This window comes from Cyprinus carpio, chromosome B22 (genome assembly GCF_018340385.1).
Source record: "Cyprinus carpio isolate SPL01 chromosome B22, ASM1834038v1, whole genome shotgun sequence".
Classification (NCBI taxonomy): domain Eukaryota; kingdom Metazoa; phylum Chordata; class Actinopteri; order Cypriniformes; family Cyprinidae; genus Cyprinus; species Cyprinus carpio.
This window is the reverse complement of record NC_056618.1, coordinates 35,326,128-35,342,361: the sequence shown is the minus strand read 5'-3', so window position 1 is coordinate 35,342,361 and position 16,234 is coordinate 35,326,128. Positions and strand designations below refer to the sequence as shown.

The window sequence follows — 16,234 nt, the reverse complement described above, 5'->3', positions numbered from 1 at the left end:
TCTTGATAACATTATAAATGGATCTCAGAGAACAGTACAAAAAAACAACAACAAAAAAAACAAGTTCATTTCATGACCCCTTTAAGTTTGTTTAGTGACTTTCACTTGTTTAGTCTTGTCCCATCACCAGCATAAAATTCTCTCTCTCACCCACCTTTCCTCTCTTCACCTGCGTCTTCTCTACGTAGTCTGTTGCACGCTCTTTCTGTGAAAATCAAGCACTTCAGCTAACAGCTTTTCTCAAAACAAATGGAAGCTAAACCAAAACTGACACTTTAGGAATGCTATTTGGTCAACATTAGACCATCAGTATGGCATCTAGTACCCTTCTTGTAAAACCTCTCACCCCAAACTCTTCCCTTTAAATTTCTACACTAACCTCTCCTTCAATGTATTCATGTGTCAAAACTGTTGCATCAAGATAACAAAATTATTTAAAGCCCAAGTAAAAGTACTGCTTAACTTTAGAGGTGCCCCAGACTACAGATTTTATCTTATAGTTGTTTGACTAATCACACATTTATATTAATTAAATTACCTAAATATATACTCGGGGGCCTTTAATATAAAGCCCATTCTGCACTCAAACACATGCATAAAGCTTGCTGCAATGCACCGGCATAAGTAATGACAGAAGCAATGTGTCGGGAAAAATGAAGATGAAGCTGACGATCTCCGCAGTACAGTGAACGAACATTGCGAGAGAAATGCACCATTTATACGTATTACATAATCAGACAGTATTTCTTTTTACATTTTAATTGGTTCATTTTAGGTAGGGCTGCACCATAAATCGCATGCGATATTTAATGTGCATCTCGTAAGTAAAGCCGGTTCTGTAATCAGCGGTAAATCTCCATCACCTGCGCACTTTCACATAGAGCAGTATTAACTACAAAGGGTCGTTGTTCACTGACAAGCTGCGCAAAACATGCACAAAATATAATTGTGTTTTTGCGCAGCTTGTCAGTGAACAACGACCCTGTGTAGTTAATGCTGCTCTATGTGAAAGCACCCAGGTATAGCATATTAGACTGATTTCTGAAGGATCATGTGACACTGAAGACTGGAGCAATGTTGCTGAAAATTCAGCTTCATCCTCAAAGGAATAAATTACATTTTAAAGTTTATTAATAATTAGTAATAATATTTCATAAGATATCAGTTTTTCCTTTATTTTTGATCAAATAGATTGCCTTGATGAGCAAAAGAAACTTCTTTAAAAAAATAAATAAATCTTACTGATCCCAAACTTTTGAATGGCAGGGTACATGTTTCACTTTGAAATGATAAGCCATATTTGAGATGGATAAATGATAGACAAACGTTTGTATTTCCTGCCCGATATAATGTAATTACCGCAAAGACCAGCCATCTGTCCATTACGAACACAGACCACCTTTTTCGACTAAGCCTCTTCTCCTCATCTATTTAGGGGCAGCCCTACTAAAGTACAGTTTGTGAGGGTGTAAATGTTGAGTTTTGATTTTCATTACTACATCTCAAATTTGAGCACACTGATCTACCTCCAGACAGTCGCTCCTCTCGGGTTCATCCTCCACAAATCTCTTCCTGAGGTCGATGTCGCGGTCGGTCGGAAGGCCGAGTCTCGACATGCTGTCGAACAGAGCGGTGTCAGAAATGTCTGTCGTCTCGGTGTCTTCAGGCGCCTCTGCGGATCCTCTGGTCAGGGTGTCTATCATTCTTAAGACCTCTAGCGCGCCCTGCCTCTTGCCTCTGCGCAGGTCCGTGTCAAGACTGGGCTTTCCGAAGCTGTCCAGGATCTCCATGATCTTCAGCACTCCCTGAGTCTTGTTCTTCCTCAGGTCTGTGTCCTGAAGACCGACGCTGCTCAGAACATTAGCCAGAGATGGAGGGGACTGTCTGTCGTCCGCTGATGAAGAGAGGACACTAGATTAACCACTGACAGCAACAGTAAACAGCTGTCACACAATTCAAACTAGGGCTGTCAAAAAAATAAAATAAAAATTAGAATGTGTGTTGAATTTAACAAAAATTCACATTCGAATGCAAAAACGTTGCATTTGAATTTTATGTGTGCGTCAGACAGCCTTATCAGTGGCGCATGAAATGCGAAGAGACCATGTAGTTGTCATTGCATCTTTATGTCCTATCTAGTTGAACCCAGTAGATGCGGCGCTGCTGCGTTGTTCATTCAAAGTATTGCCGAAAAAGAGAACATCAATGTGAAGATAATGTCGTTTACGTCAAAACCAAGCCGTTCACAAAGAACGCATATTTATCACATTTTCTGATAGGGACATCTATCAGCGTTGTACTTGCATCTCGCACAAGAGAGCCACATGTTTAAAATTAATGTTAGTTCAAAACATGTCTATATTTTGAGAATTTATGCCGGTTTTTGTTCCCTATCCCACTGCATCTCATGTTTTTAAATGAAGCATGTACTATTTGTGATCGGTTTTCAGTCCTTTGTTTTAAACCAGTGGTTTTCAACCTGTGGGCCGCGGCCCCCTAGTGGGTCGCGATGGTATTGAAGGTGGGCCGCCAATTACTATTAAAATAAATAATAATATTGTTAATATATGTAAAAACGTCTAAGTCATAACATAATAACATTATTTCATATATATAATTAAATAAGCCCGAGTTATTTTCTGTTAATTGCCAGTTCATTCTAGGGCTGTGCGATAGAAATTGTCATAAAATCACGATTTGAGCGTGCGCGATTTCTAAATCGCTTTATAGCACGATTTTCCGCGGCCCTGACCTCCCGCAGTAAGCCATCCGATCTAATCAGAATGCAACACGCCTAGCGCGAGAACAGATGTGATGCGCCTTTTTCCGAGCCCATGTTAACGGATCAGAGCGTTCACACTGCACGCGGTAAAAGGCTAGAAATAAAAACGTGCGAAAAGAATTAATATCTAGCACATGAGCACAGAGAGAGTTGTGACTGCACAGGACGCAGTTTGAGCGAGAGAAGACACGTTTTAAGTGCGCGCACTTTCTCCGGGCGAGAGCAGCGTGTATCTGAGCAAGCGCGTCTGGTTTTGTGACAGAGCAAAAGAAATCTGCGTGCGGACAGATTCGCGCTCGCGCATTATTTTAATGTGCTTTCGCATTACATTTATGCGCTCTCGCTGCTGCTTCTGCACCGCATACACATACTGTATACGCACTGCATAACAAATCTATTTCAACACCTGAGGCACCGCTACAATTAATGAGCTCTATGAACAATGTATGGCAAAAAAGAAAAAAATTCCCTGGACACAGGATTTATTTATTTATATTTTTTGCCATAAGTCTAGAAATTTTGTTACACCTTTACTATAGTGATTATTTTGACTTATGTCTGTTCTAGAGACGTTACAACTTTTTGATAAAGCTCTAATTGGTTTTCTTTTGGAAAAATGTTTCAAATTCATCCTGAATGCATTTATGACTGTAAAGCATATCTGTGTGTGTCAAAATTGTGATTAAAATCGACATCGCAAAATTGATCAAAGAAATCGCGATAGGTTTTTTTTTGGTGTCCATATTGCACAGCCCTAGTTCATTCAATAAATACAGTTAACAATCTAGCTTCTGAGTACTAAGTTATTAACCCAACAATAGCGGGGTCAGTTAATTTTTTTGCAGTGGGCCGCGCAAACATATGTGTTTGGTTGTGTGGGCCGCGAGTAGAAAAAGGTTGGGAACCACTGTATTAAACTATACATACATACATACATACATACATACATACATACATGATGCTGTTTTGTTTCTAATTGTTTAAGCAACTTAATTATATATGGTTTATAAACATTCTGCACTTTTTTCTATTTTATTGCGTTGAAGAAACGTGCATTAGCAATATTTTGCTTTATGTGCCCTCTTGTGGCCTCAGGAGAGAAGCCAAAAGCTTTTTTCACCCTAACTGAAATTATGCATTTTAAATTCGAATATTGATCATATTTAAGTACAAAATTTGACTTTAGTTTTTCAGCCATTTTGACAGCCCTAGTTCAAACTCAGACTAAGCTGCATCTTCATCTCCTGTCAATTTTTACAAGATCATCTTCATTAGGGCTGCATGATAACGGTAAAATGGTTAATCACAGTTATTTTGCTCAAAAATATAAATCACATTTTTTAATCATGGCTGCGGTCATAAAATTTTGGAACATTTCTTCCTCAAAATTATTGCACTTTTACATCAGAACTACTGATTGGTCCACTGTTTTGGAACTGACATTGATGAGCGGCACAAGCGTTAAAGTAGAAATTATTTTAACCTGACACAGCTTCTTAAAAATGTGGCGCTCGTGCAATATGCCACATGGAATATCGTTGACGATAAAAGACGAGACTAAAATGTATTTTAAAAAATAAAAACTATACCAAAACCTGTGTTTATTTTTGTCGAAAAAAGAGAGAGAAAATATTTGGACTGCTGTATACGCCTCTCCTACGTGATCTTTCATGTTTGAGTTGCTAAATATCAAAAGTTTTAATCCTCAAATCAGAGCTTTTTGCCAACTGTTTTGCTTTTTTTTTTTTTTTACCGGTACTCTTGTGTTAACAGAGAAACATTATTGTAATTACTGAAATATATATATATATATATTTTTTACCAGTGTTCATAATGTAGACCGAGAGAGTGCATATCTAAGTCATTGTTATTATTTTATATAACAAATAGCTTTTAATAAATCAGTACGCTAGATGAGGTAAGATAAACTTTGTATATAAATCAAATTTGTATAAGTCCACGTTCTATTGATTTGTGCTTACTAGTGAAAGTGCAAAACCTGAAATGCAAGGATAAATTTCTCAAATGACAACAATCACTGCAATTATATTTTTGAGCACAAATAATTAATTTAAATCAGTTTAACCATTAAACAGCATAACAAAAATTTAAAAAGTTGATTTCCAGGAAGACTAGAGCTTCTTCAGGACTAAATTGAGGCTTAAAATAATGAGTAAAAAGCACATGTGACACAGGACTGAGATTCATTTACGATTTGTAGTCTTAAACTACGACTAAATTAAACAAAATTAACACTAGTTCTGTGTGAACATCCCCTGCCCTGTTTGGGCAGAATATCTCAATAAAGATCACTGAACTTCAAAACACACACAATCTGGCGACCACAACCATGAAAGCTTGTGGAAGCTTGATGCAAGATAATGCAAATGGCAAAAAATATTTACATGATAAACAACCAACGGGCAAATACTGCAGCTGATTATGCGTAATGAATCGAGAGCAACAGAAATCATGATTCACGATTACTCTTCGTTCTCCTCACCTTCTCTTAATTCTGCGTTGGGCTGACTTCTCTGGCGTTTTGAGCTTCCCTCATGAGCGTCGAGATCCAGCTTCCTCTTCAGCGTGCAGGCGTCCTCCACCAGCTCTGAATCTCCCTCCTGTCCCTTCGAGCTCTTCTTGTTCCTCTGGATGAGCTTCAGCAGCTCCTGGACTTTGTCCGGGTCATTATGAGTGGCTGCTCTCTCAGTCTGAACCCGGAGCTCCTCCACCTTCTTCTTCACGCTCTCCAGAAGCATGGTGAACACGGCCGGCTTGTAGATGTAGGGCCGCACGAAGCTCTCCCAGTTGGTCTTCTGCCGGGGCGCAGGAAAGAGCTTCTCCCTGGCATCCAGTTTGGGGTCATAGTCAGTGCGGATGCGCTGCAGGGGCTTGCCCTCGCGGAGGTTAGTGAGGTAGTCGTAAACCTGCTGCTCTACAGCGGCGCTGAGGTCAGCGGGAGGCTCGCCGCGAGCCTTGCTCAGAGCGCAGTGGAGAGCGGAGACGAAGCAGTCGTGCTGGGGCATGATGGGACTGTGATGCTCTGATGACACAGGTCTGCAGCTCTCAGAGGGATTCGATGCTTTACCAAGACAAAGACGGTTTCATTATAAATACATTTACAATGCATTATACTTATAGGCTTTCAGCAAAGTGTTATTGTTAATTGCTTTAACTTACTATTAAGTTTATATTCATTTATTTTAATAGTGCTATTATTTACAAAAAAAAATTAAACCAAGTTAAACAGTTAAAATGTGTATTTTATTTCATCTTTGGTATTGAGACTCTTTAAATCTCATTAGTATTAGTAAGTCTACTGAATTTTGGCAGCACTGCAACAACATTAGTTTGAAGAGAACCTCGTTGACCAAGTTAGCTGAATTAAGATAAACTGTGTACATTAATGACTATCTACATGAACGATAACATCTGTTTAATATCACAGACATTTGAAGGCAATGCAAGTTTATTCTCTCCACAAGAACCGTTAAGAGTGAGACTAAGTGCTTGCAATGTTTTAGCCAAGCACTCCCGTCTGTGTCTGCATACTTGCATTAAATATATGTCTGGCTTTAAGAGGAAATGCATCAGTTTAACCGTGTGCACCTCTCTAAATACTCACCGCTCTTCAACCAGTCACGCTTCTCACGGTAAACAAAAAGTGCTTGTATAGAGGACATTTTCCAACCACCTCGTCGCTCTGTAAAATCAAAATAGAGTCGATTTCATTCAGATATTTCAAAGATCAGTTTCTTTTACACTAGCATTTCACCATCATTAGATCATACCGCTGGAGTTGGCCATTTGACTGGCAGAAAGCAAGAAGAGGAAACCTCTGTCCCTCACCATATTCACCAAAACCTGCAGTGACGAGATGACAGTCAGCTCAAGCACAAGCAGCTGCAGAAATATGAATCAGGATTGATGCTCACCAGACCCTCCTCCTCCAGCTTCTGCAGCAATGCAGTCAAGCTCTTCGGAGAAGTTCTGTCCTTCTCCACCACGTCAAACAGACTGCAGAACATGCCACTTTTAGACACTAAAATAACAAAGCAGATCCATTATTTACATCACATCATCTTTTCTCAATAACATCCTGCCATTAATATGCAAAATAACAACAAAGAAACAAAACAAACATACATATCACAATAATATACTATTCTTTAGCTGAAAATCATGTCATATGACGACTACTTGTCGACATATACAGTACAGGTCAAAAGTTTGGAAACATTACTATTTTTAATGTTTTTGAAAGAAGTCTCTTCTGCTCATCAAGCCTGCATTTATTTGATCAAAAATACAGAAAAAAACAGTAATATTGTGAAAATATTATTACAACTTAAAATAATAGTTTTTCTATTTGAATATACTTTAAAAAAATAATGTATTCCTGTGATGCAAAGCTGAATTTTCAGCATCATTACTCCAGCCTTCAGTGTCACATGTAACATCCAGTCTAATCACATAATCATTTAGAAATCATTCTAATATTCTGATTTTATTATGAGTGTTGGAAACAGTTCTGCTGTCTAATATATTTGATGAATAAAAGGTTAAAAAGAACTGCATTTATTCAAAATAAAAAAAAAAACAATTCTAATAATATATATTTACTAATAATATTTATTTTACACTTTGCGAATATCACTTTTTATCAAAAAAAAAGAATTTAACATCCTTACTGAATAAAAGTATTCTAAAATTTTATTTAAAAAAAAAAAGATCCTAAAATCCTGTGCTGAAAAAATATTACAGATACTGACCCAACTTGAAAGAATCATATATATTAGAATAATTTCAATTATCATACTGACCGACCTAAAATTCAGCTTTTGCATCACAGAATATGAAAATTAATTCATGAAGTAAATTTAGTTATTTTATTGTTACATTGTTCAAATATTTTTTTTTGCTATATTTTTGAAAAACCATAGCTTCTTTTTTTTTTTTTTTTTTTCTACTTTTTTCCATCTTTTCGAAGTATCCTAAAAAAGTATCACATGTTCTGAAAAAATATTAAGCAGCAGAAACAACTGTTCCAATACTTTGATAATGAAATCATCATATTAGAATGATTTCTAAAGGATCATGTGATAACGATCCTAAAAATTCGGATCCGATAATATCGGCTCTGGTGAATTAGAAATAAGTACTGAAAGATAAACGCCTTCCAAGGACAGTAATACATGGTTATACAACCGACTGAGTGATTCTTCAAATAAAAATAAATGGTGTGCATTAATGTGTTGATGCAATGTTGAAACACTTCTTAAACCTGAAATGATTTTTGTGCATCCAGTTCTCAAATGCTGTGTAAACCTGACTAATGACTGATCCCTGTGTGAACGTCCACAAAACCTGAAGACTTTCTGAGTGCATATAAGCAGTACTCTATTTTAGACAGGAACATTTAAAAGATGAAAAAGAGGAATTAGGGAGAATCAAAAAATTACAAATGAATACTCTTTTGCTATCGTGTAAATAATCAATGTAATCACGTAATCAATAAAAAGTAACTAGTCTGAATACAAGTATTTTACAATGTAAATTTATTTAATTACAAATCCTAAATTTTTGGAATCTGATAACGTGATATTCCAGATCACATGTAATCAGTTACTACCCAGCTCTGTTTGCTGAATGAAGACAGTATATGAAAAAAAAAAAAAAAAAAAAGTTTTCTACCATTTCCCTTTTTTTTTTTACTTTATTACTATAGGACAGTGTGGCGATGAGAGAGAGATGGGGGGCAGGGATTGGGAAAGGTCCTCGAGCCGGGATTTGAACTTGGGACGCTGTATAACAAAAAGAACTGATGGTCAAAGAGTAAACTACTGAAGTTTACTGAAGAATGGGAGTTGTGTGCCTGCACTCAGATCCTGTGTTCCCATTTCTATCAAAATAAAAGTCCTGCTTACAACACTCAACAGCCAAACAGAAAAAATAAAACGTATCGGCTGATGCAGAACATAAAAAAATGGCAAATATCGGTTGATAATATCGGCTCTGGTGATATATCGGTTGACCACTACTTGGACTCTGCAAGGCGATTAAAGCACAGGCTTTTAAATTAGTGCACAAACCTTCATGGCTGCCCGTGTAGAGGCTCCAGGAGAAGAGGGCTGATGGGATCTTCTGCTTGACCTGCTGCAGGCTCATGACTTTACCGATCTCAATCTTCTCTGGCCTGAAACAACAAGAGCCATCGTTCATTATCACATGCCCAGTGTCATTTAACACACATGGTGACTGCTGTTGACTCACAGTTTGTAGGGCAGGAAAGGTTGAGAGAGCGATCGAAGGCTGGCCTGGTACACGTCTTTCCCCCCGTTCACAAAATGCCCTCGCCATACCGTGTAACAGCGCCTACCTATCACAACAACAAGGGGAAATTAACAAAATTCTGTCATTATTTATTTATCCTCATGTCATTCCAAACAACTATTCGGTTATTTTTTTCCTATTCTACAAAAGGCCAATTTGAAGATTTTTTTCAATACAACGACAGTTTATTGTGATAGTAAAACTACTACAAACTACTTCTATGGTGCTCTTTTGTCCTTTTTGGAGCAGTATAGAAAAGAGATCTGAGAATTCATAAAAAAAAATGGTTTTGTGTTCCACAGAAAACACTGGTGATCTGTTCCTTTAATAACTGAAACAAAATGCTGTTTGCTGAATAAAGTAATGCCCACCTTTGCTCGTCCCTGATGGCTGACTGTTAGACCTGAGGAACAACACAAGAGAGTTTTAATGATGAATGATGATGAGTTCCTTTAACACATGTACAATCAAATTAGCATAGCTTCCCCTCAGTATAATTTACATACATCACATAGTGCACATAGAACAAAACATGAATTACAAACGTTACTCTGTGTTACATACTTGTACATTAAAGAGCTGAACTGCACTAAGACTTACTTTCATCTAGGTCTAAAATGATTAGTTGACATTCTCGACAATGTTTACTAAACAATTGTTGACAAATTTAGAGCTGCCCTTGACTAAAGCTTTTTCTGGGTGACTAGTAGTCATTCATTTTAAGCATTAGTTGATGGCATATGAGCGGTGTATGGATGAATATGAAAATATATGCTGCGCGCTTTCCTCTCAATAATGAAATAACAAAAACTGACAGCGGTGAGAAAGCAGCAGTTAAGAACACAACTGATTACAGCAATGTGCATGTTTGTTCGGTACTCCAGTAAAGTCCAGTCACCTCACGTTTATTTATATAGTACTTTATATAGTCGATAGCCTTAAATCAAGCAGCTTTACAGCATGAAAAACCAGAGTCAGTGTTGCTTTCAGTTAGAATTACTACTTGATTTTCTGTTATAAAGCAGCTCTCCAGTGTGGAGCTACAGCTAATGATTAAAATCTTTTTATTAGTGGGAACAAATTATTTCATTAAAGTGACAGTTTGGTTTTCAGAGATCAAAGCTTGAACTAGCTCAGGACTGTTTTGATTAACATAACCCTATAAGGTATTTTAAGAGACTGAGATTGTGTTGTGACTAAAATAAAGTGTCTTATGACTTAACTGATTTTGTTTCTTATCCATATGACTTACAAAAGATGTTAGGCAGAATGATGTGTCATTCAGCTATTTTTTTTATATATATGTTAGGTAAAATAAAAAATGTTAGCCTGAATGCACCGTAAGTCGCTTTGGATATAAGCGTCAGCTAAATGCATAAATGTAAATGTAAATGTATAGAGATAATTAAATGGTGAATGAGAGAGTTTCTCTGTCTGTCATCTCATTTTGTGTATATTTATTTGTATAAATTAATTGCATTATAATTTTTAAAAGCTGTTTACCTTTATTTATTTGTTAAAATATGTATAACTAATTTAACTAATTGCAAAAGCTGAATAATCAAAATCTAATAGAAGTAATCGAGGATTAGTCGATTAATCGTTCTAATAATCATTAATCAAAATAATTGTTTGCTGCAGCCCAACTTTCAACATAAGAAAATTAAGAATTACATTGCAAAATAAGAGAGTACTGCATTCAGAATAATAAGAAGAAAAAATAAAGGGCTGTATTGCACAAAGAGTTTTTTTGCACTAGGATGTATATTCAAAGTAGGAAAAGAAAGTGTATTACACAAAGACTGACATTCAGAGTGAAGAATATATATATGAGGTCAGTGCATATTAAAGTTCATAATGTTTACGGCTCTGGGAAAGGAACTGTCCTTAAGTCTCCTAGTCCTTGTTTTAATACTGAGAGTAAAAGAGAGCAGTCAGATACCTGAGAGGAGGCAGCGGCTTGGGGGCCGCTGTTGAAGCCTCTTTGCCTTTAAAGTAAAAAGAGACCACCGCATACGGACACACGTGTCTCGGCCTGGACGAAACCTCAAAATCCACATACTCGTAGAAGTATTGCTGTGAAGAAAGCAGCCAACTTACAGCAAATACATGTGATCATGATCATTTGATCAAAAAAAATATATTTATTCCTATAGGAGATATTTTACTCTGGTTTATTTGAAGGACTTTACCTGAGTGTACTCGAATGCCCTGTACGACTGTAAGGACGTCACTCTGGTTGAGTTCTTGGAGAAATGGCTGTCAAATTTAGGTGTAGGATCCATATTTTTGGACATACAGTCATGTACACTCTTCACTTTACCCTGGAGGACAAAAGGCCGGACATTTCTCAGACTCAACAACACTGTTTATTTTGAAAACAACATCATTCAAGCTGTTGCTGTACCTTTATAACTTTAAATATGATGATGTTTCCTGTAAATCCAGGCTCGATGGGGCTGATTTGAAGTAAATCAGAAAACTGACAAAGGTAAACACCTGCAACAGCAACAGCAACATAATCATTACTCACTGGATGCACTACAGATGCCAAAACTTACACTTCACTGGTCAAGACAACAAAGCTGAGTTTCCTGCAGAACATGAAACAATCTCAAAAACAGCCCTCCATTTCACACAGTTCATAAATGACCTCACGAGTGTTTTCCTCCTGTTCCTAGCAGTTCATTACCAATCTCTCACCACAATTATTTTATTATGTTCTTGATTTTTTTCCATTGGTGGCACACCCACATCCAGTCTTCTCTTTTAAAAAATACTCCTCATGAAACTCAAACATTAAAAGCCGTTTTGATGCTGTGGCGTGACTGATCGCTGTGTAGACGCCTGTATACAGTTTCTTTACTACTAGTTACAGCACAAAATAAACATGAATGAACATCTGATGTAATCACTCAATCAGTGATTCAACCACGAAAACTTGTCAATAATACATCTTTTTAAACAATATGCCATATAACATTACATTTACTTTAGGAAGTCCATTCAATGTCCAAAACTCATTATCCAGCTATAAAAACAAACAACCCTAGAGAGAAACATTTTCCTAAATATATGCACTATATTACTTATTCATGATATTTTTACTTAACCTGTTGTCTTCATTATTTAATTTGAATACGTTTAAAAAATGTTTTACATCTAGCATTTAATTGTTTACATTTCAAGAATAAATTGGAGAAGAAACACTGTTATAAATATTAATTTTATGAGAAGTTTATAATTATAAATTTGACAAAAACTGCCTTGGGTGCAAATTTAATGTTTGGTTTTTGGTTACATTTTCAGTTAAGGCTAAATGAAAAGTTTAATTTTGGTGTTTTGATAAAACATACATAAATGTTGATGCATCACAAATTAAAATAGTTTGTATTTTTATTTATTTATTTATTATTATTATTTTTTTAACTAACTATCAGAAAATAAAGAAATATTAATCTAGTAATAGTATTGCACAGCAAAAAAGTTCCTGTGACTCCTAACGAAATACGACCAAAATGTTATAAAGGAAAATTTGAAAATTTTCAGTTTTTGCTAAAAAAGAACTTTATTTTTTTTGTTTTGGTAAAACACACACACAAATATATAATATTAATGCACATTAAGAACTTTTGACACTCATAAAGCGTGGTTCTCATTTCATTTCCTGTGACTACTAGCAAAATATGACCTACCAAACTCAAGAATAAGTGTCAGGAAGTGTTATTTCACCTTTAGATGGATTCCCCAACATACTCATCCAGCTGTTACCAACAGACAGTCCTCTCTCACACACCACCGAGACCTGCAACCAGCACACAACACACACACACACAAGAGAAAAACCACATCAGAAAGTGACCAAAGAATGACAAATGATCATCTGTTTAGCTGAACGTCACTGCGTGATATTCTGAATGCACTGAACTAATGAATGGCTGAACAAAGGAAGTTGTTTACCTTTTGAGCATCACAAAGCAGGAAGCAGAAAGTCTCAGACAGCTCTTTCTCTGTGCGCCCATCCTGCTTGAGCTCCCTTCGCTTTTCCATGAACTGCACATTCAAAACATCACAATATTACTTTTGTACTTGACGCACAAAGATCGATCTCAAACATCGAGACAAAGCCGAAAGTATTATTGTTCAAAATTGGTCTCATAACCACAGATATAACTACACACACAACATTAAAGCCACGCTTGAATCTCAGTTGACCGCATAAAAATAATTATTCAGAAGGAATGAAGAATGAGATTACTTGGATTTGTGCAGACAACAGTCTGACGAGACACACTGGGATGATAATTGTGTGTATGAATATAGTGTGTTACTGTCATCTTACTTTTATGGTGTAATGTGTTATGTTGTCTATGCACTATCAGTAGATGTTTTATTTATCTAAATGCATATTTATATTGAAGTTTACGTACATTACTTAATCCACATGTGCATGCAAGTACCCAGAGCTCCCAGATACTATAACAAATTCCTTGTCTGTGTATGTGTGCGCATTCGCCCAATAAAATGCATTGCAATTCTGACCAAGATGTGCTTTACACCTTTTTTTTTTTTTTTTTGAATACGTGTTTTTAAAGGATTATTTCACCCAAATGGAAATCCTGTCATAATTTGCTCCCCTTACATTGTTCCAAACTCATGATTTCTTGATTTCTACCACACAAAACAAGCAGAATGTACTTGGTCTTGTTGAAGGAACATGGGTCACATATGGACTATTTTTGACTATTTGAAGTTTGAAAGCTCCAGTCTCCTTTCACTCTAATTGCTTGAAAAGAGCAGCCAGATACATTCTTCAATACATTTCCTTTTGTCGTCCATGGAAGAAAGAAAGTTATGTTGTATAATGGCATTAAGCATAAAACATTAATTTAATTTATCTTTTAATTAATGAAAATTAAACAACCTTTTTTTTTGGCATTCAATGGGGATTTATTATTATACATAAAACATGGAAGAAAAATTCTATTTATTCCTAAAAATAAAGTTTTAATAATTTTATTAGTTTGTACATTCCACTGCTCAATAGTTATATATTTCTGTTACAGTTTCTTCAAGTTAAGCCAAACTTTTATTTTGACGGGTTGCCGTGAATACCTATAAATTTCTGTGTTTATATGATATGATGTATTTGAGTTAATTTGAAGAACAGTGACAAACATATATTACTTTATGTAAAGATAGTACTACTGCTAATAAAACTATTATTAAATCATTATTTGTAAAGGAATATTTACCTGAAAAATTATTTACCATCATTTATTTAGCAGAAAAATGTAAATACAGTATTTCTGGAAAAAAGTAAAATAATATTTTTAAAAATAAAACCAATTAATTAGAGATGATTTTGATTAATAAAATTTTATGAAATCCATAAAGTTAACGGAAAACAGAATTTGGCAAAAAAAAATAAATAAATAAATAATGGGTGCAATGTGTGTACATGATCAGGATGGTACCATCATTTGTACAACCAAGTGTAAACAACAGTTTTGTTTACTACACACCAGGGTTTTTCCTGGCGCATCTGCGCCATTCATTCACACAGAAACACAACACATGCAGTATTCATATTTAAAAAGTCTTTTAGTGGCTCAGTATTTACAGACACAAAGGGCTGCACAAATAATCGAATTTCTAAACGCAATTACAATTATGGATGCCACAATTACATAATCATTCAAAGCGGCAATTAATCGTTCAAAATCCACAAAATCCAATGTTATTCTACATGCTTAAGATACGTTTTTTTCTTTCTACATGTTATCTTAAGGGTTTCCATTGTTTCAATTTTAGTTTAAGTATAACAATAATACCATTCATATTTTTACTTTTTTTTATAATTTAAAGAAGAAACTAATCCGATGTAGAGTTGGCATTTGAGGCTTAATACTATAGAAAAGCACTAAGAGTTTTTCAGTTAGAGTGTTTTCAGCTTGTTTATTTTCATATAAAAATACATCAATCAAACAAAACAAAAAACATCAAAAAAAACTGTCAAAACAAAAATTAAAAAACACAAATTAATAAAAACACATTGAAAATCAAGGGAATAATCGACATTTATGATTTGTCATAATCGTGCAGCCCTACTAGTCCATATCACGCTTTGATTCAAGTATGCTGACCTACTTTTGACTAATTAATTTAAACTTTAACAAATTCAATGACATTCCAATGACTGGATGCTGTGATTCTGTCCATGTTTTTCGCATTACGGAAATCATAGAGCCATGCAATACAATGTTACATGGTCCAAAACAATGAAAGCAAAACACTTTTGGTTATAAACTGTCTTGCAAAGAAAATCTAATGTTACATAAAAACAAACAAATTCAGTGCTTAAAAATATGTACATAGAAAAACAAGCTTTTGCAGCAACGGCAGGGCAAGTGAAAATCTGAACTACTAGCCTAAAAAACTGTTAGAGTCTTGAGAGGCAATTCCTTCTCTTGATAAGATTGTGTGCACTGACCTTGAGCATCGAACAAAAAAATAAAACACACTGAATTCCCATCATGTTAAGTGTCCACTATTAGATGTTACACTCAGTGCTACAGTGACAAACAATCCATCTACATTAATATTCCTCACTTATAATGATGCTTCAATACATTTTGCAGCCATTTGAAAAAAAGAATTCACGTTGGCAAACAGCCCATAACATGTAGTAAAATGCACCGCAGTAGAGGAATCAAACACTCACGTCTTTCTCCAGCGGTTCACTGTGGACGAGGCGAGGTTTGGAGTACACAAACGTCCCGGTGGAGGAAGAGTCCTTGTAGCTGGAGGAGAGAATCTGCAGCACGACATAAAAAAACCCACAATACTCAGAAAACAACTAAAAAAAAACAGCTAATAAAAAAAAAAAAAACCATAACAACTAATGACAACAATCGTCAATATCTATATCTATATATTCATTTAAAATAACCATCAACAAATCCTTTCATACCGGTGACTGCGTGGCAGTGGCATTTAGTCACCGGTTTGACAGGATTGCAAAGCCACTCATAAAAATAAATAACTGCTTTTCCGCACTTGAATTAAAGGGGTTTTATTCTGAATAAAATGCTAGTAGCAGGATTATAACAGGATAGG

At 35.6% G+C, this 16,234-nt stretch overlaps 1 protein-coding gene across 3 annotated transcripts in view; it reads right to left on the bottom strand.

Moving 5' to 3' along the window:
• Positions 1 to 15,944, bottom strand: part of LOC109071215 (protein TASOR-like) — a 32,587-nt gene extending 16,643 nt beyond the window's left edge. For 2 of the 3 annotated variants that reach the window (XM_042748838.1, XM_042748839.1), the window contains exons 1-15: positions 15,840 to 15,944; positions 13,076 to 13,168; positions 12,848 to 12,920; positions 11,523 to 11,614; positions 11,308 to 11,439; positions 11,058 to 11,191; positions 9,487 to 9,518; positions 9,056 to 9,161; positions 8,875 to 8,978; positions 6,718 to 6,824; positions 6,574 to 6,646; positions 6,408 to 6,485; positions 5,286 to 5,864; positions 1,527 to 1,894; positions 155 to 205 (exon numbers count right to left, since the gene is read on the bottom strand). In XM_042748838.1, coding sequence (XP_042604772.1) covers positions 155 to 205; positions 1,527 to 1,894; positions 5,286 to 5,864; positions 6,408 to 6,485; positions 6,574 to 6,646; positions 6,718 to 6,824; positions 8,875 to 8,978; positions 9,056 to 9,161; positions 9,487 to 9,518; positions 11,058 to 11,191; positions 11,308 to 11,439; positions 11,523 to 11,614; positions 12,848 to 12,920; positions 13,076 to 13,165 — 2,019 coding nt within the window. In that variant the 5' untranslated portion in view covers positions 13,166 to 13,168; positions 15,840 to 15,944. The remainder of the gene's footprint in view (positions 1 to 154; positions 206 to 1,526; positions 1,895 to 5,285; positions 5,865 to 6,407; positions 6,486 to 6,573; positions 6,647 to 6,717; positions 6,825 to 8,874; positions 8,979 to 9,055; positions 9,162 to 9,486; positions 9,519 to 11,057; positions 11,192 to 11,307; positions 11,440 to 11,522; positions 11,615 to 12,847; positions 12,921 to 13,075; positions 13,169 to 15,839) is intronic. The other variant, XM_042748840.1, reaches the window with a different exon arrangement.
• Between the last annotated feature and the right edge of the window lie 290 nt (positions 15,945 to 16,234).